We start from the raw sequence: 27,939 nt of genomic DNA on the forward strand, positions 1-27,939 counted from the left end.
GTCGCACGCGGCTGGCTATACACACCAAGCGATACCGCAGGGTACTAAACTGTCTCACTCTCTTTCTCACTCGCTCTCACTCATTCTCACTCACTGTCCCTTTCTCTCGCAATCCGTCCCTATCCTACCCCCTCTCTCTCTCTCTCTCTCTCTCACTCTTCAACCCTATTTTGTTCACCCTCCCACCATCACTCGGCGGCGTGCGTGTGTGTGCGCGTTCTGAAAGTAGCTACTCCTCGCGCGCAACTCGGATTTGACACCGGACAACGCACACGCAAAAGTCGCTCGGTCCTATCCGTATTTTGTAACGAGGACGAAGACGCGCGCGCGTTGTTGTTATACGGTTTATTATTGCGCATTTGCGCCCGGACCACGATTCCGTTGTTTATTTCACAAATTTCTATCCCCGTCCCTCTCGCTCGCTCGTTATTTACCCTCTCTATCACACCGTCTTCATATTTTCCCTTGTTCTTTCGTCGTGGTCGCCGTCGTCGTCATCATCGCGCGGACCCTGCATTATTCTCGCATTTTCTTCATTTCTTCGTCCCTTTCACTTCTCGCATAACATCAGATACACCGCATATTCGCCGCAGCCGCGCAGTAATCCGCACCACCCCGTTCGGCGGGCATCGGATGAAAAAATAATATCAATACTGTTCGCGCGCGGAAGAGATAATATTTTGTTTTATTTTTTTCGAAAAAATAAATAAATAAATAAATAATAAAAAAATCAAACGTGAACCGCTGACCACTCTCGTGCTGCCGTCTCGTTGTCGACGACATGATCGCACTGGCCTACGCGTCCGAAACGACGGTGTCGGAGCCGCCGTTGCGATCGTCGTCGTCGTCGTCGTCGTCGTCGTCGTCGTCGTCGTCGTCTCCGCCGCCGCCGCTGCAGCAGCAGCCGACGTCGATTCGGCCGTGTGCGCCACTGCAATAATAATAGTAATAACAGCAGCAGCACTCCGTAACAGCCGATGGTGAGGAAAAGAACTCGGTCCCGCGGCATCAATGTGGTGTGATGACGCTCGCGGTGCTGACGTCGTCCACGGAACAATGTCGTAGACGCACCACTACGTTTGTGGTTTTCCGCGATCGGTCAAAGCTTCTCGTCGTCAAAGGTAAGCTCGGTGGTAACACGATTCGCTGTACTACTGCTATTGTAGCACTACCGTTATTGCTATCGCCACTTTTACGACTTTTACTATTATTATTTTTGTTATTATTATCACTATTCTAGTTATTGTATACGTGTAATGCGATCGTCGTCGATCGATAATTAAATAGTCAGTGTCGATGATGAACAGCCGAGTGCGAGTGTTTAGTTGCAGACCACAGTTTTAATAGCGTTTCGAATTTTCGATTATATCACCATGAAATCTATAGATTTTATAGTGAACAATAGACGACGTGTTCGAGTATCGCGTTCGTTGTCCAATGCGGTTCCGATTCATTTATTTTCTATCGGTCACTGCGCATTTCGGATACCGAACTTGTGCAATAAACAAATGTATTTATCCGGCCGGTGTACTTCATGCTGATGTACACAATAATGTTTTGGGATGGAAAAAATTAATAAAGATCACGGACTGCGGAAATGGAAAATTCGTATTCAAAATGTTTCGTAAACAAAATTATTTTTTCTAAACGTATACATTTACATTTCCTAAAAGTATTATGAGCTGATAACACGATTTTAAGTCGGCATTTCAATGAGATCAATAATGATTAGTCCTGATTAACCTGAAGTGAAAGTAATACGTTGTAGCTACGATTCTATACTTGTGTTGAACAATATTCTTCAATTTATTTTTATTATTGAATAATAAAAGATACATACATAAACATACATAAATTCTATGTACTCGAACAACTCATCTTTTATCGAAATACTCAAAATGCATTTTAAGTATGTACAGTGATATTTCTGCTATATCATTAAAATAATATGGAAAGTAACATTTTTTTCGATACCTGGTTGAAGTGCATATTTTGAACAGCTAAAATTTTAAAAATTCCTAAACTTCCATCAGTATATTAAGAGTTAAAGACATAAATAAATAAAATAGTAAATAATTTATCGAGCGCATAAATAAAAATAACTGTTAAACAATACAGTTATAACTATTTCTTTATGGTATCTTATTACTGTATTACTGTATAAATAATTATTAATAATTAAGTTTAAACATTTGTAAGTATTTATATATTCATCCATAAATGATAACTAAACATACCAACAGCTATTCGATTTAGGGTCCATCAAATAAATCTGTAATCTAATTTTAATACTTATATTGACTTCTAAATTAAACATTTTTCAACGAGTTAAACTGTACGTAATGTGATGTAAAATATAAGTATAAAATCAAATTATAATACTGCAAATTAAATAACCTTTTTCTGTTCAGGAAACTATCAAATAATATTCAATATATACTCAATTGCCAATGTACCTACTGTCAATCGATGATATTTCCAACACTTGTTAATAGCATTAGTGATACAATTATATAAATAGAATGACTTTCCGGTATAATTATTTGAATTGTGACATAATTTCACGATTGAAAACTTCTATTCATATTTATTTGCCTTAAATTATAAATTATATATTTAATCGGAATACTTTTCTTCATTTACCTATGTTTTTTTTATTTATACGGCTACGTATTTGTTTTAAACAACTCATTGGTATATTTTAATATAAAAAAACATTTTAATACTTAAAACATATTTGTATATATAATAGTATAAGAATTTATGTACTAACCAATTTAGATAAAGAGATTTGTAATAAACCTAAGAATAAACTATACTGCTATTTACTAACACTTATTTAAAATATTTATAATTATTTATAAATATTATTATTAAAATAAAATATAAATTTATTAAATACTATTTAAATATTTATAAATATTTATATTAAAATATATTGTCAATTTAGTTAAAGGCATTGTTCAATAATTTAAAGGAGTATAATAATTAGTATTTTAATTACAGTAAGTACTTAGTATAATACTTAGTTTAAGAAAATAAAAGCTACTTAAAAATGTTGAGTTGAACTAAGTTTCCATAAGCTTCCTTAGTTAGTTAATTATAACCTTATTGGAATTATTTTTTAAACTACGTTTAAAATTGACACAATGAATTGATAAACATAGATGGTATTGGATTTTCATTAAATATGGATTGGTAGATCTTCATTGATTTAATCAGCGTGTAATATCATTATCTGTATTATATTGTAATCGTGTTCATTTAGTTGTTAATTTGTAAGAATGCATCACTCTATTTTCATCCTAAAATAACTTCACATCTACATGTGAGCTCTATTGACTACAGCAATTGATAATATTATATGGTGTTATGAAAATAAAATGCGCTCATCAGATTTTGAAGATATTTCTACGAGTATATGATATGTTCTGTGATTAACTATGTAAAATTTGCAAATGCATATAGTAAGTATAGTATATATAGTTAAGTTCAAATTATTATAACTGCTTGTATTTTATTGTATATACATTTACATATGTCTACTAATTTAAATTTGTTATTTTTACGAGTGAATGAAAATGCATAATTATGTGCGTAAATGTACTCTGTACACGTAGATGTAATAATAAACCTCAGATCGAGTAAAAGTCATTCGTTTAAATAATCGTAATAAATGTATTCAATTTAATATTTACATATTTATGCACGAGTGTACAGGTATATCAAATATTAATTTATGAATAAATATTTTCTTTTATAAATAATTTATTAATAGGTTGTAAGTATGTGAAATGGTTTGAAACACAGCTAATTTTTCTTTATATAAAATATTTGTATGCAAATAAAAAGTTAAATAAAAATAATTATATTTGAATCTACACCTATCATATACAAAAATTGTTGTTTAAAATATTTTGCTATATTTCGGTACATCACGCAAAATTTTGTATAATTTTACGAAGTTTTAGCATAATAATGGTTCCAATTTAATCCTTTTTTATTCAGCTTTAAAAGGTCGTCGAAATACTGCAGATTCTGAATTGATGTACATTTTATGATTGTTGTATATATGATTAGATAAAACTAAATTATGAAAGCAATGAAAATCGTGGGGTTGAAATAAGGTCCTTGCCAAAATTCAAGATATTATATAACTATACATATCTCTCGGATAACTTAAAAATTAAAAATAAAAGAAATTAATTGTCAATATTCGAAAAAAAAAATCAATTTCACCGCTTTAGTTTACTCTTTAAAAGTTTTGTTAAAAATAATTCACCATGCCAAAACTTTCAATTTTTTTGGTCTCGGTAAATTAACGAAAGTTAGCCTTGTATGCCGTAAAGCAAAAAATAACTAATTTTATCTAATTAAAAATTATCAGTCACGAGAAAAAATTGAACTAAATTTTTGATTTAGATTTTTTAATTTCACCTTCTGCTTTATCACTATTTAGAAAAATATATATGTATGTTATGTATTCAATTTAAAATCTAAAAAGTATTCTGCATGGAACTTTTGGTGTAAATTTAATTCCTAAAAACTATTAACATAGAAAATAAAACTTTTTAAAACCGATACGGTCTTAGTTTCGTGCGGAATCTAAAATATTACGCTTACCCAAACTTTTTTATGTAATAAAATATTAGAAAAATTGTTTAACCAATTAATTTTATGGAGGTACATTTTTAGCACTTTTAATTCTGAACATGGATTTAGAATAATGTAAATATAAAATGTTTAAAAATATTTCAAATTATATCAGAAAGAATGAACATATTTTGAACTATTAAAAGAAGAAAAAAATATAATTTTGTAATTAAATAAACTAAAACATTGGATCTCGTGTTGTTATACTATTATTTGTTTTTATTTAATTATATAATTTATCCGACAAAATGGATTTCATGTATTTTAAGTACAACTAATTATATTTGTCATACAGTATGTTAAATAAGTTCATAAAATAGTTTATCACGCCAAAATAAATTACTTTAATTTTAAAACGATTAATAACAAACTATAAGATTAAATTAATGTTAATGAAAATTTAATAATACAAAGAACGTTATATGATAAATAACATGATTTATGAATGCAAATTAATATTTAATTGATGAATATACTTGGATATAATACACAATTTCGTAACGTTCAACTTTATTCAAAGAAGTGATGTTTGAAAACGGAAGTACTATTCAGAGAATGATAATAATAGATATATGATTATAAGTTAGCATCTTTTGTGTGCGAAAATCATAATTTATATATAGTATCATTGGTGTACATTTGAAGTAAAGAAATTTTACGTGGAATCAAAATTGTTTGTACTTTGTAACACAGCTTCCTACCTACCCACCAACATCAAAACCGTGGTCGTCAACTGAAATGGTTGATATTATTGAACGCGAACAATAGTTTTCGACAACATTATGTAACATATTTATTATCTGCGCACCGTAAAAATACTTATAACGATTTAAAATAAATACAACAAATGTATCATAAGTAATGATAGTTTTGATTTTTTGTAAATAACATAAAAGATTTTGAATTTTGAACGGATCAAAGATGCGCTGTTGATTCAGTTATAGTATGGTTTTTCGGGGAAAAAACTTTTTTGTTGAGTAAAGACAAAACTGTGGAAAAAGTTTTACGTAACATTAGTTTTTGATTTATAAGCATGCATATATTACGTATACCATTTCCATATTAACATATGTTATAATTTTCATAAATACCTAGTTTTGTAAGTAAAAAACAAATTCACATAGTTATTTTATTACAATAATATTATAGATTTTATGTCCAAGTAACACGCCCAAAACCGTATTTTATGTAACGCGTTAATAAATCTGATTTTATGTACGCTATCAGACACCCACTAAAATATTATCAAAATCAGATAACAAATTTAATGAGTACCTAGATATTTAACATAATACTGACATTACATTTAGCTTTGAATATCTTATAATACATTTATGCTCCATGGGCATTATTTTAATTTATCGATAAAATTAAGCTTATGCATAGGAATTTACGTATAAAAAATTATCGATGAATAATATAATAACATAACAAATAGGTAATGATAAAATATGATAACTTTTATGTTTTAACGTATGTATTTATAAACCATACACGTACTTACCCATATAACAACTGTCATTTATCAAGAACATTTAAGTTTAACGTAACCTACACTACATGTAATACCAGTATATTTTCAGCATAAACTTTGAATGGTACTATACCCAGTATCCAATTTATATACATAATCAAATAACAAGTAATGCTTTTTATTCGAGGAGACTATAACACATTCTAATGTCATCTGTGTCTAATATTACTATATAATAAGGAAAACACAAAAGAAATAATATTATCGTCATAAAAAAACCTCTTCTCTCGATGGGTCCCAAAGTCTTTTACCGGGGAAAAAAAAAAATGTATAAAAAATAAACCTTTGTTTTATGAACCTTTAAAAATCAGAACCTGAGGCAAAGTATTCCCGTTCTTATTTCCTTCTCCGTCCATGTGGATCAACCTATTGTTTTCAACCAAGCCATTGTGTTATGTTACACACTTCAAACCTAAATTCTTTATATTTGGGGCAAAGTTATAGCTTATCGACTAGATAATAATTTTAGTAATATCAAAATATATAACATTTTATTTTGTATCTTGTTTGTTCTGTACAATTTATTGGAGTTGAATTTGAATGTACCTATAATAATAGAAGTCGCTGGCATAAGGTAATTTTAATTAAAAAACACAATGTATTATACTTGATGCTTCGTCCGTTATCCTTACTCCTATTATCCTATTATATTAAAGTTCAATCTGTATTTTACAGTTTATACCTATCCATGGAAAATACTTTATCATATAGTAGTACAATGGTAGTATATTATAATATGTATGATAATAATTTTTTGCATGTAAATACCTGTGGATTACGTTACTGTCACTCAAACATCACAGATCAAATATATATCAAGAATACAATTTAAAATTTTCGATGATAAATAAATATACCAAATATAATATTGAAGGTGTTTAACATTTTGTTTTAGAAGTATATTTCGCACCATAACTAGCGATATGATATAAAATATGTTCTCCTAACCTAACTCTATGTGCCTTCTATGTGAATTATATAACCAAATTCACATCATTAAATTATTTTATTATTAATAGGCCTGGGATTTTAACGCTTTTAATAATGTAAAAATGCTTTAAAAATCATAAAATATTCACTATAAAAATGTGTAAAAAAATGTATTTATTATAGTTGAAAAATAATATTTCAAAAATCATGTTACCAAACATATTTAATTATATTTATTTAACATATTAATGAAAAAATAGGTACTTACTTATTTGTTTAATAATTACATTTTTTTTAACTTTATTTAATTTGTTTCATAACTTGCTGTTATGACCAAGACTTGTAAATAGAAAATTTCTTTCGACTATATTAATTTTGTTCTATTTTTGATAAAATAAGTACATGGGTCGATATGCTCGTATTTATTAGTTTATCGATTTAGTAGATAATATACTAACCATACAAATTTTAAGCGAACAAATGTTAAAACACATAATCAAATATCCAAATATTTAAGAATTAATTTGATAAATTCTAAAAAATGCTCTAAAAACTTGAAAAACTCCTTATAAACAGGAACAAATGCCCTAAAAATGTAAATGAAGTTAAATTTGTCATTAAGTGAAAAAAAATGCAAAATAGAAACTACATTAAATTAATTAGTACTAATTGAAACACATTTTCTTCTTCTATGTGTTGGTATATCATAAAAAAAATGTATTTGCATCAAAAGGCCAGCCCCAATTATTAATATAAAATGAAATCTTATTTGTTATTATTTTTCTATTCACTTAGCATTATTGTTCGATATTTGAATTAAACTGTCAACCCTGTGTGTGGGCTTCAATGTATGGGTCTAAACATAGAGCCCTCATTTAACGCAGCTGGTGGTTATAAATAAATCCAGACAAATATTAAATTTTCAATTTAATTTCTCTTTTATTTCATTAAAAGTATATTAGTGTGGGCTGTTATTTTGAGTGTTTTTTAAATGACAATTATATATTTCTAAAAAAAAAATATTAGTAATTAAAATTGTGTTAAATTTGCATGTTTGAAAATAAAACACATACATTTAGATTAATTTTAATACTTTAAAATTAAATCATCTAGTTCCAAGTTATTCATAAGTAATTGCATAAGATAAATTAGAAAATATTTATACAGTGATTTTTAAAAGAGATAACAGTTCATGATTTTTAATGACAAACAATAATAATCATAACTGTGATTAAAAATTATACTTTTCAATATGCAACATATACTATATTCATTATTATTATAGTTTATAGTTCATTTAATTTTAGATGTGAACAGAATGTGGGATTCAATGAATTGACAATTATTTATTCTTATTTTATTTTCAGAACTTTTTTCCGTTCAATATAAAAGCTCAAAAAGTTGTAATCGAAACAGTATGTAAATATTGTATTCTTGAAGGTAATTTGGAATTTCTCAAAAGCTCTTATGATAAGACAGTATAAAATATAGAAAAAATGTAAGTGATAATTTGTTTTTGAAAACATCTTGACCACCGTTAGCTAAACCAAAAACCTCTCTTAAGAATTGTTTTTCAAATGCCATAATTTTCTTTGTGTTAATTTTCACCTTCATATTTAATATATAATAATATTCTTCATTTATACATCATGGTTAGCGAAATAAGATAAATTACTAATATATTTATAAACCGGTAACTGTCTATTATAAAAAACTATTCGTTTCTTTATTATAAGTAAATGATAGTTAAAAATACGTATTCATGTTTTATTTTTAAGCTTTTGATTATTTATAAGCAATATAATGTATATATGCTAAGTTATTTTCGAAAGAATATATTTTTATTTTATTACTGAATTATAATAATGTAAATAATAATAATCTGATTTATATTTTACGTCTCTCGATATAAAAAATTACTTATTTTCAAAGAATCATTCACGCATTCTTGTAAATTTTTCAAGTAGTACCTACTTGGTTTTTTTTTTTATAATTTTTTTATTCTTACATTTATTATTTTACAATAATGTAAAGTATATTCGTCACTTTTAAATTTTATAAATTAACTACCTACTGAATGCTTATACTATTGTAATGGATAGTATATCTACTACTGTTTTTTGCCTATTATATATCATAACCATAAATATCTTTACAAAGTTTAATGGTTCTTTTTCCCGTAAATATATACAATATAATCACAAATATTATTAACTTATATATTTCTTAAAAACTTTCGTTCTTCGATATCTACAAGAAAAACTTCAAAGTGTAGATAATTTGTATTTGTTTTTAGCGAACCTGGCATATTTTTATTTTTCAAAATATTCTTGAATATTTTAAAAAAAATATTACTAGTTTTCTAGATTTTATGATATTTCATGGTTTTTAAAATATCTATTATAATTCTATTATAAAATTGATATCTAATATAATTACTATGCAAATTTATATAATGTTATGTAATTTATATTAAAGGTTACGTTAGTTTTCGTCACCCAATCAATAATTCAAAAGCCCATCCATTTACTTCCAAATAATTTAAATTACGAATTAAATAACTACAGTAGATGAATAAAAAAAAATGTATACTAGATTGGCATGTATTTGATATTTCCCAACAATCTTTTTTAAGGTAATTCGATTGATTTTTAGGTTATTGTAAGACATTTATGGAGACAAAAAAAATAATGAAAACATATACATACTCGTAGTATAATGTAAAATGTAAATTATCACAAAAATCGGTGTTGTAATTTATTATAATAGTCAAATACATTTCATATTTCATTTGTTATATTGATTTTGTATTTGCAAACATTAATAATTAATTTTTTTTATTTACCCATTAGTAATAACTTGTGAAATATTTATGGTGAGTTTATTGTTCAAGCTGTATAACTACTAAGAAAATAGTCCTGGAAGTATTAAATTGAAAAAAATAACTTTGATAAGTATTATTGGATTTTTCTCATAAGATTCAGAATTTTTCATTTGGAGTTTCGGATTGTATTAAAACCTTGTATACCTATAAGTGACCTTAACTATGTAATTTTAAAATATTAACTTTTGAAAATAATAATAATGAACTAATTTTAAATAATTAACCTACAGTAGAAAATTGATTAACCGTCACTCTCTGTTATCCGTCATCGCAATTGACGATAAATTACCTTATAATTGCGATAAACTCGTTGCTGCGACTATCAAGCGTATAAAAAGGTTTTCTAATATCCAACATATGCAATTAATGTGACGTGAACGAATAAATTTAATTATTTTTAATTTAATTTAATTAGTGAATGACGAGTAAGCCAGTCTAACGGCTACGTGAAATACGAAATATTGCTGCTAAAAAAGCTCGAAAGTTAAAAAACAAAAGAAAATAAAAGATTATTTTCTTTAAAATTGTTAGTTTTAATTTATTAGTGTTTAGTATGGTATGTAATATGCATTATTTAGTTATACTATTTTTATCTTATAATACAGTACACATGTTTTAAAATATATACGTTTATTGCAAAATTTCTGTTAACCGCCAATTCGATTAACCGTCATAGTCCCGGTCCAATCAGTGATGGTTAATCTAGTTTCTACTGTATTTCACTGTTTATCATTATTTTGATTTAGTGCTTTACTGTCTTATGATTTTTAGGGTTTGAAATGAAATATGCAAATTATAAAATTGATAAAATAACTCAAAATGTATAAAAAATATTAAATACCTATATATTTTCAATATCTGATAATAATATTCAATATCGATAACCTACACAAAGTGATAATTTTATTGGAAGAAGAAACCACCATTAATATTTAGACTCTAATAAAATTATTCATTATAATTGTTCTAATAAAAAATCTATAGTTTATTTATTTTTCTATCAATTTTTATGGTCATTCATAATAATATGATGGGATTGTTGCGGTGATAATTTGTAGCGTAGAAGTGCTAAGAAGCAGGCATTGCATATTTTTTTTGTCTCAGTGAAAACTCTTTAAAAAACATAACACATATTTTTTGCATATATATATATATATATATATGATTATAAATATAGAATACTAATTGAGTAACTACCAATTCAATATAATAAATCAAAAAATAGAAAGCATCAGCTTATATATTATTATTATATTTTGCACACGAAACGCATAATTGAATCTTTAATATATACTGACAAACAAAATTATTTATGAATTTTAATATTATGACCTATAATGGTATTATCATTTATTATAATTAGTTCTTGGAATTTTTGTCTTAACAAGATTAAGTAAAATAATTTGCTAACTATTAAATTAATTTTGACACAATATTGACTTTGTTTTTATAAACTTTAAAACATTTTACCATTTATTTTATGGGTTATAATTAAGCTTCTTTTTGAATTTTTGTTGTGTTTCGAAATCTTATTCTCAACGAGCTGTTACCGTTGAAAGTTCAACGAAAAGGATAAAAATATAGAAATGAACCAAGAAAAAAAAATTTTTTTGTCTTACCAACAGTATTTCCTTTATATCTGAACAACAGCTGATAAAATGCAGTGAAGAACACTTTCAAGAAAAGTATAAATATTACTTCTACGAACATTATAATGGCTCAATTCAGACTCTAGATAGCCATAAAAAAATATTGCATATTACGTAAAGATGCTAGCATACTTTTTATATAGAAAAGTATATATAATATTACAAATTGTATTTGTAACGTAATTCATGAGGAATATAAAATAAATGTATAATAATCAACAACGTTGTCAATATTTTAAAATTAAAAATATATTTATAGCATTTATTTTTGTTTGAATTCGGATGAACAAATTGTTATTGGGGAAATAAATAAATTAATAATATATTAATACCGTACAACGAAGAATTCATTGTACAATATATATTTATTTTTACTGCAAAGACGCATGGGAAATTGCTTTTCAGTATAAACATAAATATATATTAATATTTACGTTATTTTAGGTATTATGTAGGTTTATTATAATACACACACATATATATATATACAATGTGATAACCATTTTAACTATAACGTTTATAATTATGATTATTAATTTTGAATCGGTCTAAAGTACGTAGGTACCTTTAAGGCTATAGTAAATATAAATAATACATATTTAATAAATTATTTTCTAACACTTAAAAACATTTTAAAAATAAATATTAATTATATACAATATACTATTGTATAATCATCTATAAAATACAGTTAAATTTTTAGTTTATTTTACAAATTATATAAATTCTAACCTACAACTAAGGTAAATAAATATTATTTTTTTAATTTAAATGATGACGGAATTTCTAGTACAATAAATCCAATATAAAATGCAGATGTATCCAATATCGTCTTCAACAAAAACAAACTGAATGATATGACTTTTCTTTTGATCCCAGTCATTCCTTCGGAGAAAATTACTTTCGTAATATCATTATTTTTTTTTTACGATCTTATTCGTTTTTATTTATTATTTTTTTTACGAACTCAAACATATAATTGAATTAAAATTATTGATAGCGTTATATAGTTATAACATAGTTATAATATTAAGGGAATTCAACTATTTTTTTATTAGATTTTGAGCGAAACTAGAAATGTATTGATTTTACAATAATGAGTCCTTTTTTTTCGGTTAATACTTTTTTCGTATAGTGCTTTAAAAATATCATATAGCCCTATCGATCGGATGAAAATTGAATACAGATGGTACTTCAAGGTGGTCTTTTCGATAGTTTTCAAGAAAAAAACCAAAATGATATAGAATTATAAAAATGTTTGGCATACCCGTTAAAAAAAAAAAGTTTGTTTTAGTATAATTTAATTAAAAAAAAAAACAATATTAAACAAATAACTTGAAATTTACTTTAAATATTTATTACTATACATATTATATTATGAAAACTGTTTTTAACGGACTGTTGGCAAATTCAATAGTTATTTTCTTTTGCTTTTGATTAAATGTGTCATTTAAATTTTAATATTAATGTAATTATTCTTCCGGAACTTAACAAAAATTAACATAAAATCAATATGCAGAAATTATATATTCGGTATTGTGTATAGTATTATGGCTGAACTCGGAATGGTTTGTTGCTTACAATACTTTATAATTGCTCATAATTGCTCTCGAAATGATCTCGGATATTTCTTCATATATCTCCCGTGCCAACACTTTTTCATATACACCTTGTATTAATGACCACTTTATTTTAAATAGTATCCTATTGATTTTTAGGTAAAAACTAGATATGATAAATATTTTCAATAGCAATTAGTTGTGGCTTTCTGAGAACAATAGTAATTTTATTACTTACATTTTCCAACTATTATTTTATTATATAAATTAAGTAATTTTATTACAGATAAAAAATACTAATTTAAGTATAGACTTATAAATAAGTTACTAAAAATACATATAATTTAGTCATTGTTTAATTTTTTGCAAATAAACATTGACTCAAATTGGAAACGATATTTCATAGTAGGTAAATCAATGAATATATATTATGTATATATGTATATATATACATACATATAATCTTAGAAATAATTAAGTACCAATTTAGAAATTTGATTCAAATCTAATAAACCATATATATGCATAATAAATTGAATGTATTTAGTTTTACATTAAGGTTAATCATTCTTTTTAACTATTAAACTTGTAAATAAATAAAATAAAGATATTTTGATATATTTATCTTCGGCATACTGTACTTTTCATCATGCACTTTATAATTTTAATAAGAAAATAATAAATTTCACTAGTATAAGTATAGATAAACCGTTATATTTCTAATTGTTAAGTATTTACGAGTATTATTCGTATATCATTATTATTTAATTTATTTATTATGATAAAATAATAATTGTATTTTTATTTTATTATTATATTAAGTTTATCATTCAAAAAATCATAACTTTTAAATAAATAATCATATTAATGTATACACTTGGTTATTTATTATCAAATGTTTTATTCGTAAAAAACTCTCAAATAAAATTTTCACCAAAAACTCAATTTACTTTTTTTTAACGATTTTCAGTAACTGGAAAAAATATAATCTATTTACATTAAAATAAAAATTGTATTTTTGTTATTAGGAAGTGAGGAGATATATGTGTTCTATTGAATTGTTCAAATACTTCAAATTCTGACAAAATGAAGTTAAATTCTTTCAACCAACTTTTACCGTACGCTTCTGGATCAAAAACTAAGGATTTTATAACCTGCACTATACTTCTTCTCTTATTTATTGGTGGTAAGTACAAAACGAGTTGTTTAATTTATTCATATATTTAAATTCAATCAAAATACTTTTGTTAAAATAATTTTGATTTTTAACAGAATTTAAAGTCATTGAAAAATAACACTTGTGTATTTTAATTATCATGAACTGAGTATGTATAAATGTTCACAATAAACGTTCACATTATTTTAAAAATCCAACTACTTACTCGTATTATTGTTTATGAATAGTTTCTATCAAGTTAGTTTTAATATTTTTCGCTTTGTTTCACTTCATACATTTACTTAATGATTTCATTTTTTGTTTACTCGTATTATTTTCAATTTCTTTTATTTATTTACTATTGTTTGTGTTTGTGTTTTAGTTATTTATTTATTTTATTTACTCACTATTTGCAATTATATTTTTTCATTTATACTTTGTCAAATACTTAAGGGTCTCTTATTTTAACAAGAATAATGTTTCTATCATTCTTAAGTCAATATTAATCGTTTTATAAATTGATCAATTTATAAGATTTTTTTTTAATTTCTAATACATTTCACTTTAACTCGAACTTTTTTAATTACTTTTATATTATAAGAAACAAGAAATAAATTTACAATTAGTTTACAATGGTATATAAATATTTTACAAGTAATTATTTTTCAAACTGTTGGAAATTAAATGCATGTAATTTATTATGAAAAATAAATAAATACTATTTTATCTGCTTATTTTTTTAAATGACATAGCTTTACCAAAATGTAAAATATCATTTGTAATCTATTAAAATATAAAAATTGGAAAGCTCATTTCAAGAATTTTATCATTACATTTTTAAATATTAACACAAAATGTAATCATTTTATGTACTCTTAATTTTCTGTTTAAATTTTTCGTTATAAAATTATTATTCTTTACAGACACTAAAATAATCAACTTAAATTTGGATGGGATAATGATCAATTTTATGTCTATTTGATTCACTTCTAAATCAATTTAATGATACAACCCACCAAAAATATTTACTTATAGTAATAATAAACTTATAATAAGTATATTATTTTTAAGACTTATACTTACCTCATTTGAAAAGAATGTTCACTTTTTTTCTTGATTTTATCTAATACAAATATTTCTTCTGACACATTTAATAGAGTTTCTTTTTATCACATTATATTTAGTTTGCCGATATAAATGTTCGAAGTCATATTATTCAGTATGATTTTTGGTTTACATCATTTTTCGGTAGTTGCTAGTCTTTGCACAACAATGATCCACATATAATTTAAAATCAGTAGATATAAAATTCCAACATTTAAAGATATGTTAAATGTAGCAAAAAGTATTTTTCTAAAGAAAATAAAAAAATATTTTTTTCTTAAAAATATTAAGAAATAACTTCATAGTTACCATTCAAGAATAAAATAAAATAAAAATGTTAATTCAAATCAATAGGTTGTCCCGAATGGTGTACACTCCTACGGTTTCAGTGAAAATAATTAATAAACGAATCTTAGTGTTGAATAACGCCTGTTTTCGAAGTTATGATCGAGATTCCTTTGAAATGTTTCTTCCATTCTGCACATAGGTATACAAAATGATTGTCGAAATCAATATGAGTTAATAACAATAACAATTTAATTATTATTCTAACTATAGCTTCATAAGCATACATATGTTTTAAATAAGCATTATATAACATCGCTGATCCAATTAATTTCGAACTGTTTTATACATAATAGGATAGGTATAATCATGTTTATTGTAATCGACTTGGAGTTATATTGCGCACAATATATTAATATCAACAGCTGCAAAAGATCGAGGTATAAAAGTCACGCGCTTAGTAGTCGTCTAAAGTTTTTAATCTACTTTACACAACTTTATCCTAAACTTTAATTGTATGGCTCATTAACCTAATTTTTCTACAACTTTCTCATTCTTTTGCATTACCTTTATGTTTCAAAACTATAAAAATTTTTTTGTTACTTATTTAGCACTCTTCTTTCAAGGCTCTGTTGAAAACATTTTTCCAACTACTACTACCCATCATACTTAAAAGTTATTGTACTTATCATTCTACTATACACTCATACGCATATAAATCAAGAGTCTGATTTTTTATGGTTTATAATTTATGTGCTATCAACGGCTAAATGCGTACATATAAATGTGTTTTTATTCCAATGTGTAATTATTAATTTAGAATATTTAGATACAAAGTAATTGTTTCATTTGGTATCACAAATGTTATACATGTACGTACGCTAACCCGTGGAAGGTTTTTTTTCTTTATAAAATTCGGGTATACGACTTAATTAATCGCATATTACTATAATTACATGATACCAACATTATACAATTCTTGCTCTATTTTTTATTTTAAATATCTTATTACTTTAGTTTAAATGTTTTTGTAAGCTGTTAACTAAGGCACCCTCGTACTATTCAAGTATGAAAGCTGACGGTGTTGAATAACCAACTTTCTCAGTTTCGTATCTCTTATATTCCGGTATTTCAATAATTTGAAACCATGCACATTGTAGAATTAAATTTATTAATTTCCATGAAGTCTGATCGGCGTCTTTTTCGTTTCAAATGTCTATAAATGCCTACGGTGCGTATTGTACGCGTTCACTTTCGTTATAATATACAACACCATGTTTTACAGTGACTACAATATTTTATGTTTATTTGAAAATCAGAAGTCAGCATTAACGGCTACCACGTTTCCCATTGACTACACGCGTATTTATATAAAGACCAAAATGCCCCTCTATCGGCAGATGATTAAGAGCTGTAACATACATAATATAAAGTACTGGCAATAAAACAGCCCATTGGGGTCTCCGCCCAGAAGAGGGATCCCTGTGATAGTCATAATGTCAATACGAATAATCTAAACATCCATTTTCTATATGTGACTAACATTTTATGCCAAGCTTGCTACGTAGTATATGCACTGTGATCATTTTCGAGTAACATTGTACGATATTGTCTAGGTTTTTTTAATGGGTTCCGGTGCCATAAAACCGATAGTATGAGTCATGTCTGAAATAAATTTACGCTTGAACGTTTTTAAAATTATAAATTTGTTTGATTAAAAATCATTCAACCGGAATCTATACAGGTACAGATGAAAAAATGTGTTAAATTCCCTTAAAAGATAATTATTAATCTTTTGAGATTTTCGACTGAGACGACTTTATGTGTAATAATATAATATTATAAAAAAATCTTGTACATTATATATTATTATTATATTCATTTTCAAATTTCAGCTTCAAATTATTAAACATACATCAATGATATCTCTAGACCCTTTTATAGGGAAGGCGCGAACTTCATAAACGTATTCACATTTATGTATTTTCCTAGTAAATAATAAATAACAACAATATGAAGGGAAAAAAGGAGGAGGTGAATACCCGATTTGTCTCCTGATGAAGCCCCATGAATAATGTAAATTATTCAATTTATATCAATACATTGAATAATTTTTACTTTAATATCTATGATACCTATTATTAATTACTTTACTATTTATTTTTAATTACTTATAATTCACATTTAGTCTAAACACGAATTACGCAATGTCTTTTAATAAAAGAATTCTCATAAAGATTTTTACAGAGAAATTAACTCAAATTAAGTAACGGAGAATCACGTTCTATTATTTGTGTCATAATAATTTTTACAATTTTCAGTTTTCGGGTCGCTATCAATAGAGTCAGATAATATTTAGCTAGCTGTACAAAGTTTAGCGTTCAACATTTTCAATAGTTGAGTGTTGACTTTATCTTTACTTTTGCATTTTGAATTTAAAATTATTTTAAAAATTTATAAAACATTAAAATAAATTATACTTAACACTCCAATCTTAAGCTTGTATCGACAACTGTATATCGGTGCGTATTTTATTATCAAACAGAAAGACATATATATTTTTGTAATATACTTGATAAAGTAATAAATTATATGGTGTTTTAAAACTTTTAATGTATAGTGCAAAAATACTATCCGTAGAAAATTTAATAATAGGAGCTTTAACTTGAAAACCAAAAACTTCTATATCGTCTCCTATATAAGAAACTTCTTCAGAATAAAACGCGTGTTATTTCTTCGAGCTATTTTAAACATGTGATTTTGATGGATTTATTTCATCTAGATTTAATTGTTTATTACTTTATAAAAATATACACGTTGGTAACATATAAGAATATAATGTTCGAGCATCATGTTTATTAAGAAATTAAAATAAGGGTAACAAACGTAGAGTAAACCGCTTACTCTTGAATTTAAATTTATTCAACTAACAAGAATGTTGAAAAATACATTTATTATGTAGTATAGATAATCTACAGATTACATTTTATTGCTCAAATATTCTACATTAGTTTTATAGTTTATTTGATCTAGTGATGAATTTTAGTACGCCCGTAACACATTTTTCAGTAGAACGAGTGCTCTAAAAGTTTCATGTAATCCCAAAGGTTACAATAGGTTTTTACATTGATCTCAAATAATACCATGTGAAAAAGTAATTTATTACATTTTAAAATAGATTTTTAAAAAGTTTTAAAAAAGAAAACTAACTGGTTCTAACTATTATATGTGAAAGGGAATCTCTAGGACTAATAAGATTTTAAATTTGTTTACAAATTTTTTTTGTAAACAAACAAGATACTTTGATTTAAGAATAGCCATTTTACAAAATTATAAAAAACTAAAACTTACTATATTAGTTATTTTTCAAAAATGTACGTTCATTATTATATTGCATCTAATTAAAAATTATTAATCCCAGATCTGCATTTTTATTTCATTTGATTTTAACGTTTTAAAAATAAAAATTTATTTTTAAAATATAATATATACTCGCAATAATGTTTTTTTATTTAATTTCAATTTTAAACGTATTATCAATTGCAATAGTATAAATCTTAGTATTAAATATAAGATTATGTTATACTAAGTATATACTTAATCACTGCAGAAGAATAAGTTTTACAAAAACATTTTCCGAAACCGTTGAAAATCAGTTGAATTAGTTTAAGCTTTTTAAGAATCAAAAAGTATTATCAAATAATTTTTATATTTTTTTTTTTAATGAAATACTGATTTTTTTGGATTTCAAGCTTTGTAGATTTGAATACAAAATTAATAAATTCATTCATCTATATGAAAAATATTTTTTATGAATAGCATACAAAATTAGAAAACCGTCAATATGAATTTTCCTTGCTTTTAATTTTGAAATATACCTTTCGATCGAGCCAAAATGAGTGCCAAAAACCCATTTCCCGTGTTCTAGTTTTTTTTCATCTATTGAAAGTAATGATCCAAAAATGGCTTAATGTAATTTGTGTAGTTAATAATTTTAGTTTTATAGTTGAATTTTCATAAATAATATATATATATATTTTTTTTTTACTTAGAACTTAAAATAAAATCATTTTAATTTTAATAATAAGTAGGTTTAGAATGTTTCTATTGTATTTCAATCATCTTAATAGTACGGTTGAACTATAATACATAGACTGTTATCCTTTTATGTTTAAATCATTTTAATATCTCTACACGAATTCTAATAGCTATCAAATAAACATGCTGGTATATAAGAAACCATACACTCTATTAGTTTTAATTTATTATGAAGTCTTAAATGTCTCCAACACATTAAATCTTTTATAACAGTGGGATGTTAATGTATACTTACTCCGGGGTATCCGTTCCAGTTAATGTTCTTAAAGCTGAATTTCTTTTTTTGTTAAAACTAAAATTTATTTTGTATTAGATATTTCAATACTTCACTTCGGCATTAAACGGTTTTAAACCTTATTTTAACTAGACAATACCTATTTATACAGTTAATCGTCAATACTGACAAACACAGGAATATGATTCAACCTTTTATTCACTGATATATTTAGGAAATAATTCGTGTTTATTAAACATTATAAACAACATAGATAAATAATTGAAGACGTTAATGTTAAAAATAAAAATGATTGCAAATGCGAATCATAATTATTTCCTTGTTATAGTGTATTTTATTTAACTTTCTAAAGGTCAATATTTTTTCTTCACTTCTCCAAAAATATTTGAATCCGGTATTGTAATTACGAATATTTTATGTTGACTTATCGTTCTACTTGAATAAAGATAGATTTTTTTAATAAATTATTATTATTATTCATAAATGTATAAATAATTGCATTAATTGTATTCTACCTCATATTTATATTTACGTATTATCACTGTTATGCAAATACAATTTAGGTTGTATTTTATAATATCACATCATCAAAAACTTTTTCTCTTTTAATTTGACACTTGTAAATTTTTTTTTTTTTAAAAATACTTACTTTTAGTGTCTATGTTTTTACAGATGTCAAAACTATGACCCACATCTTGAGACATCACCAACAAAGAGACAACACCGGGCTGAGTACTTTGAGCCCTTTAGAGCAATTAACTTGGCCTCTTTCAGATGTTAAGTTAGCATGCGGAATTTCACCCGCTTTAAATGTTACGTCCAATTGGTTACAAATGAAACTAAAGTGAGTATATTCTTACAATACGCTAAGTAAATTCACAACTCAATAATAACATAAATATTTACAAAAGCGCTTTGGGTTTAAGGGAACGTATTTAATTTTAATTAGAATTCTCTAATTCCTAAATGTTTTTGCATATATACTAATGTGCTATATCATATATTATATTAATAGGGTATAATCTTATTATAAATTATTATTACATAAATCATTAATAGATTTAAATCAGAAATAATAATTTACATACTGTAACTTCAATATTAATATTATAAACTATAATCATATTACGGATAACTATAAAGCTTTTGCCGCTTTATATCGATTGTATTATAATTTATTATTAATAAGGGTTCTATATAATTCAATACTTATTTAATTATAAAAAAATAGTTCTATTTAATACTCATTATACGCAGTAAAATTATTACCTACTTAAATGTAACCATAGTTTCTTATTATAATAAGCCGAGAAAATCTATAAGTGATTGTACAACTTACTATTATTATTAATCAATGAAATAGAATAGTTGATAATAAAAATCAATAAATAGTAATACGTAAATACATTATTTTAAACAAGTAGTTATAATATAAAAACATATAATAAATAATACAAATTTAATGAAATTAAAATAGATGGCTGCACAATGGGAAGAGTGTGGATCTCGGACATCGTTATAGCTTAAACCATAACACAGGAGTTTTAGTAATCACTAATGTAAGACTCGATGATAATGGAATATGGCAATGTGTAAACGATAAACAATTGGCCAGAGCAATTAATTTAATAGTCTTAGGTATAATGTTTTAATTTATTTATTTTTTATTTTAAAATAATAATAGTTTTATAGTTTAGATATTATAGTAAAAGTTTTTTATTTTTCTAGAAACCCCGAAGGAACCTTACTTATTAATAGACGGCCATCGTTTAGATCCAGGAAATTTGTTTGTACCGGTAAAAGAAAATATGGATTTGAGTATAGAGTGTGTGGTTGACGGTGGAAACCCAATTCCGTCCTTACATTGGTTACTGTTTCCAAGTAATTCCAATTTAGAAAATGAAGCAATGTCTTCCGGATTATTGCAGTCTAACGATTCTTACCAAGAAAAAGATGTTAGTCGAAGTTCAGCGAAAATTCAAAGAGTTCTTAGAGCTCATCATAATGCCACTGTGGCATGTATAGTTACACATGTTACTCTTGTTAACCCCTTGAATACTTCTATTCTTCTTGATGTTCAATGTAAGTTATTTTTTCTTTCAATCAATACGTACATAAATACATACTAATATAAATCGGTTTTAGATTTTGTAGACACAAGTGTATAATAATATATAATATAACATAAAATAAATATTAATTTTAGTTTCCAACTTTAAGCAAAACTAGTTATTTAAACAGTTCCAATAACTCAATATTTCTGCATATGACATAATTTTAAAATGTTCTTTTTTTACTTATAGATACTCCTTCTTTTGGAATTAGTAGAATTCCTGGATTTGGAATACCTATTAGAGAAGGTATTTCAGTGTCTCTAAAATGCGATGTAGATTCCAATCCACCGTCGTCTCCTGTCTGGCAAAAAGGTATTCCGAATACAAATCCTGAAATAAAATTGGAACTAAATATATTCTCTTTAATTAGATGATAGCGTGCCACCTGTTCTTCAAACTGATGATGGTTTTTTAAATTTTTCATCAATACGAAGAAACCATAGTGGCTGGTATAAATGCACAAGCAGGCACTTGCTATCGGAATACTCGTCAATTGGTTATTTTTTAAATGTTAGATGTAAGTAATACAGCAAATGCATGATTCTTTTTCTATCATTTATAATATTAATATATTATTTGGTACTATCTATAGTTATCAACTATTATTAATCAATTTAAAAGAATCGTTTCGCTTTTTAGACAATTCGAACGAACTCGAATCGGTCCGAAAAGAATTAATCGAAGAAGATAATGCTGGTTCCCATGAATCTGTTGAGGTAACCGTCGGTGGTGAGGTGCAATTGGAATGTCCGTCGGGACCTAGTACTGCAATACCATGTTGGGCAAAGACTGGCAACGAAAACGAACTACAACCAATTGGCCCAAGTAGCAGTCTTCACATTGATCAAGTGTTATATCAAGAGGCTGGTGAATACAAATGTATTGTTGGTAGTAAAAATCAAAATCTAGAAAAGCTCCGCGTGTATACTCTTCATTTGAACGTTGTTGGTCAGTATTTATTTTATTTATTATACCTAGTTATAAAATATTTTTAAATTTTAAATATAAATGTACTTTTTACATTTAAAATAATTTTATATATAATAAAATTTGTTGCACACAAAAATATAATGATCACGTTAATAAGTTGTGTATTGTATTACGTACAAGTTTGAATATATATATATATATATACCTACTCAATATTTTTCCAAGTCTTGAGAGTTAGGATTAATTAGGATCGCATAGTATTTATGTTAAGATAAGTACATTGTCAGGTTTGAAATACAATAAAAATCAGTTTAACTAGCAATCAAAAGGCGATTAGTGAAAATCCATTGATACTATTATAAGATTTATAAAACCTTAAAGTGTTGTACTTGCTCAGTTATATATGTTTTTTACACTTTCTACCATTTTAATAGTTCTTTTTAATTAAAATTTGCATATAGAATCCCTTAAAATATTCAAAAATATGTAAATGAAATATATATATATAACTTAATATGTATCATTAATTCGTTGACATAATAATTTAATGAAATGCATTCATGTAATAATACTTACAACACGCATTGTGTGTTCACGTTTCCAATTAAATCATTCAAAATTTACATACTATTCAATAAGAGAATAATGAAAATAAAAGCAATGGTTCTAAGATTCTATTAAATATTTTAAATCTATTCAATTTATACGTATTGCTTTCGATGTTTGTTGGACGATTCAAAAGTAAGTGAAGAGATAGAAAAGTATAACATGTTTATTTTGCTGCTACTTTTCCACTCAACTCACTGCTCTAAAATAAAATGTTTGATCTAAAAAAGTGTATTGGTACTTTCAAAACATTAAACGCAAACAACATTTCTTAAGTATTATTAAGTAGTATTTTTTTAAGACCATATAATTGCTCAAGTAGGACCAAATATCCAGTGTTTAAATATTTAATATAAAAATATGTAACTAGGTATTGTCGTGTATTTTTTTTAAAATAACTAAATTAAAATTATTATTTAATAATTAAAATTAAAATTAAAATAACCAAATTAAATAACCAAGCGTTTTCACGTTTATATTTTTCCGTAAAATACGAATAAAATCAATCGTTTTTTAATGTTTTATAAATATTTGTATATGAACAAGTTATCATTAGCTACAGCAAGGGCTAATGGACCATCTTTCAAGTTCATTGTATTTTTACACTTTTTACTATATATATTTTTCTACTGATAACTGCACTCTAAGGAAAAACTCCTTAAAATCAATATCATATTATTATTATATATAGTAAAAAAAAATGTTAAATGAAAAAAATCAAGTTGATTACGATTATTTTTCCAAAATAATTAACACAACTGTATAAAAATGTTATAAGCGATTGCAAAACAGTATCGATCGTTTCTAAAATTAATTTTTATTGATAATATTGGTTTTTGAAAAAAAAAATAAAACGTATATATTTATAAACGTCAGCCATTTGTATACTGATTAAATTTTATACCAGATTTGAGTTCCTAATAATAATATATATATATATATATTATAAATATATATTATAGTATATTTCGGTCTACTTGAGTAATATTATTGGGCAGATATTGAACATACATATTAGGTTTATTCACCTTACACTTATTCTTACATTTTCAAAATTTAACTATTAAATATATTATTGACACAAAACTCAACTCAATGTCAACACGAAAATAACTAAAAAAAAAAAATGATTAAAAAGTTTAATATTTTTAATCTACATAAGTTGAAAGTGAATGGACGTGATAAGCTATATTACTCTTCATCTAATTCAAATATGATATATTTTATATTATACACTATAAACTTTCAATAATCTGTATTTATCAATAACCAAGTACATATAATATCACTATATACGTATATATATGTACGTATATTATTCTATAATGAACACGATACACTAACAATAAAAGTTTTGATTAACATTTTCAGGAGGTCCAGTTATTTACACTGAAAATAGAACTGTTGTTGCACACGAAGGAAACGACACCAGATTATCAGCCGAGTTTTGTTCTAATCCGATGGTAAACAAAGTATTTTGGATAGCAAGTGATAAAGTCATTAGACCAGGAACAGCTGTAGGACCAATTACAGCCCATAGCATAACTGTGAGTATAAAAAAAATTAAATTGTAATTTAAAAAAATATGATTAGCAAGTCACACTAACTGATATGATATTCTTATATATTGGATAGATTTACTAATATAATTTGTAACTTACATATTTGGTACGTACAAATTAACTGTATTAATGTTATAAGTATTGAGTTATAATTTAAACACGTTTTAAAAGCAAATACATATAATAATATATAGGTATACAATATTTATATAATAAATAAATTGTATAAATCGTATATAATATATACAATAATTTTTATTATTTGGGAATTTCTAAATATATTGATCAAAAGTTTTGAATTCTTTTATTAATAATTATAAACGTTTGTTGGCAAATATTTAACTCTACTTAAAAACTATAAAGAAAAACAAAAAACAATTTTTTATCCGTGACCACCTTTCAATTATTTTTAGTGCAGTTACCACCCAAATAAATGTTCAGAAAAAAAAAAACATTTTTATAAACACTTTTCCCTTTGTTCGGAAACTAAAATCATTACAAATATAACCTACGATATACTTGATAATCAATTTTGATGTTAGTTATCACTACCATTAGGGATTTAATAACCTTAACACAACAAAAATATGTTTTTATAATGGCCACAAATAATAAATGTCCTTCTAACATGCCCATTAGAAATAGCCAATAGGTTATTTGTATTTTTAAGGAAAAATAAATAGTAATAAATGAAATTCAGTTGTATTTAATGGACAGTCACAACATCTGTCTCTCTATAAAGTTTTCCTTTTAAGAAGACTGCAGATGATACAAATAATCATGTATAACAAGCCATCTGCTAGAAAAAACTGTGGAACTTAGGTTTGATGGATTTTAATTTTGAAAATAAATTGAAAATGTTCAACAACTTTACTAAAGCACGGTTGAAGAAATTTTCATTATTAGAAAAATTAATGACATATCTACTTAAATACATCTTAGACGATGACTAAATTAAATGTTTTTTTTTAAATTTAATTTCATCAATTCCAAGTTACCAATAATTTGAAGCTTTTCGGTGTTTTCGACATTTTATTAGCGTGGCGTAAATTTGATCAAATCTTTTTCTTAACATTTGCCTGCGCGTGTTTAAGTATGTAATTACCCGTTCAAAGAAACTATTAGGTCGTTTTCACACACTCCGAATTAGATTTAATCAATAATAAAGATTTTTTTATTATAGCTAATTGTTGTGACTCAGTAAAATACATTAAATCGGTCAAAAACAAATTAATTTGTAATCCTTGGTAAATTATATATGACACAATATATTTTTAGTCTTAGTATATGTTATAATGCAATTGATTTGTATATTATTTACCTATATTTTCGATCCAAATATGTAAGAATTAAAAGAAATTAATATAAAAAGTGTTCAGTCTAAGTTGTAGAATACAGAATTTAAAAACTGAACAGTAAAAATATTTTTGTTGTTGGTAATGATCAACTTCCGTGACTTTTGTATTATACAACAAAATAATGAATAATTATTACCTATTTAGTTATTACGTAATTATTTATAAACTGTATTATTACCCTGCACGTGTGTACAGTGTTAGTAAATATAATATAATATACCGTAAGACTATATAATTTAAACTATAAAATGTATCAAACATTACAAGATGTTATGCATGCAAAAACAATAATGTGCATCCTTTAACGACCGAATGCAATTTATCGGCCATTATAACCTGTTCACGATCATAATATTATCAATATTTGAATATCATAGTATTTAATATTAACTCTATTATAATACAGTATTCGACTGTGCCACATACAATTAGATGCTAAAATCAATAATTCGATTACTTCTTCTAATAATTCTAGTCAATAATCCATACTGATTTATAGAATTTTAAATAAATGTATATAAATGACTGGTACGAAATTCGATCGTACGGCATTTATGACGATGCAGTAACATAAATAATTGTGTATTGGTCAGTGTGCCGCGTAAATAATTGATTTAATTGTAAACTACGATCACGTGGACTGCTATTCCGCAGCGTACCAACTGATCGATATTATTATGTTTTAGTCATCTACATCTTCCTACTGCCAAGTAGCCACACTCACGATACAATCGGTGACGCCAACGCACAGTGGAGAGTATAATCTGATCGTCGGTTCCGGTAAAACGTTAGTAGAAGCTACAGTCATATTGAGTGTGACAAAAAGTACACGAAACAGAGAGCCCGTCCAAACATCTAGTTCACATTCAGTTTGCTCAAAAATGTTTGATAATTACTTAATTATGTGTTTAGTTACGTCAATTTTTACGCATTTAAAAAATTAAAAAAAAATATTTATATGTTACATTATATTATATAAAAAAAAGAAAAAGAGAACAAATTGTATAGCAGTTCTTATTGTTGTTTGATTGTTGATTAATGCATGTCATGGATATGTTTAGGTAATATGTATAAATATATATACATGTGTGTGTGTGTATATATATATATATACACTAAAATAAAAATATTTTGAAAACGAAAATCTTTGATATCAAGGATATCAAGTGTTATAATATACATAATGATCCGTCTATTAGCAACTGTAGAAATATAAATTGGATATCAAATTATTTTATATTCCTAAAATAAATGTGATTAGAAAAATATTTAAGAACTATAT

At 25.4% G+C, this 27,939-nt stretch overlaps 1 protein-coding gene across 1 annotated transcript; it reads left to right on the top strand.

Annotated features, from left to right (window-relative positions):
- Positions 1–27,895, top strand: LOC112691749 (CD166 antigen homolog A). Its single transcript, XM_025566138.1, has 10 exons — positions 1–1,121; positions 14,238–14,395; positions 20,760–20,931; positions 21,565–21,725; positions 21,816–22,169; positions 22,391–22,513; positions 22,572–22,718; positions 22,841–23,149; positions 25,109–25,284; positions 27,344–27,895. The coding sequence occupies exons 2-10, from the start codon at positions 14,296–14,298 to the stop codon at positions 27,599–27,601; spliced, it is 1,800 nt and encodes a 599-aa protein (XP_025421923.1). The 5' UTR covers positions 1–1,121; positions 14,238–14,295; the 3' UTR covers positions 27,602–27,895.
- Positions 27,896–27,939: the final 44 nt, after the last annotated feature.

This window comes from Sipha flava, unplaced genomic scaffold (genome assembly GCF_003268045.1).
Source record: "Sipha flava isolate LNK unplaced genomic scaffold, YSA_version1 66_pilon_pilon, whole genome shotgun sequence".
In the NCBI taxonomy this organism is placed as follows: domain Eukaryota; kingdom Metazoa; phylum Arthropoda; class Insecta; order Hemiptera; family Aphididae; genus Sipha; species Sipha flava.

Excerpts from the sequence above, each read along its gene's own strand:
- LOC112691749 (XM_025566138.1), top strand. The coding sequence starts at position 14,296 with ATGAAGTTAAATTCTTTCAACCAACTTTTACCGTACGCTTCTGGATCA. Across the intron at positions 21,726-21,815 it reads AATTAATTTAATAGTCTTAG|AAACCCCGAAGGAACCTTAC; the intron begins GTATAATGTTTT and ends TTATTTTTCTAG. Across the intron at positions 22,170-22,390 it reads TATTCTTCTTGATGTTCAAT|ATACTCCTTCTTTTGGAATT; the intron begins GTAAGTTATTTT and ends TTTTACTTATAG.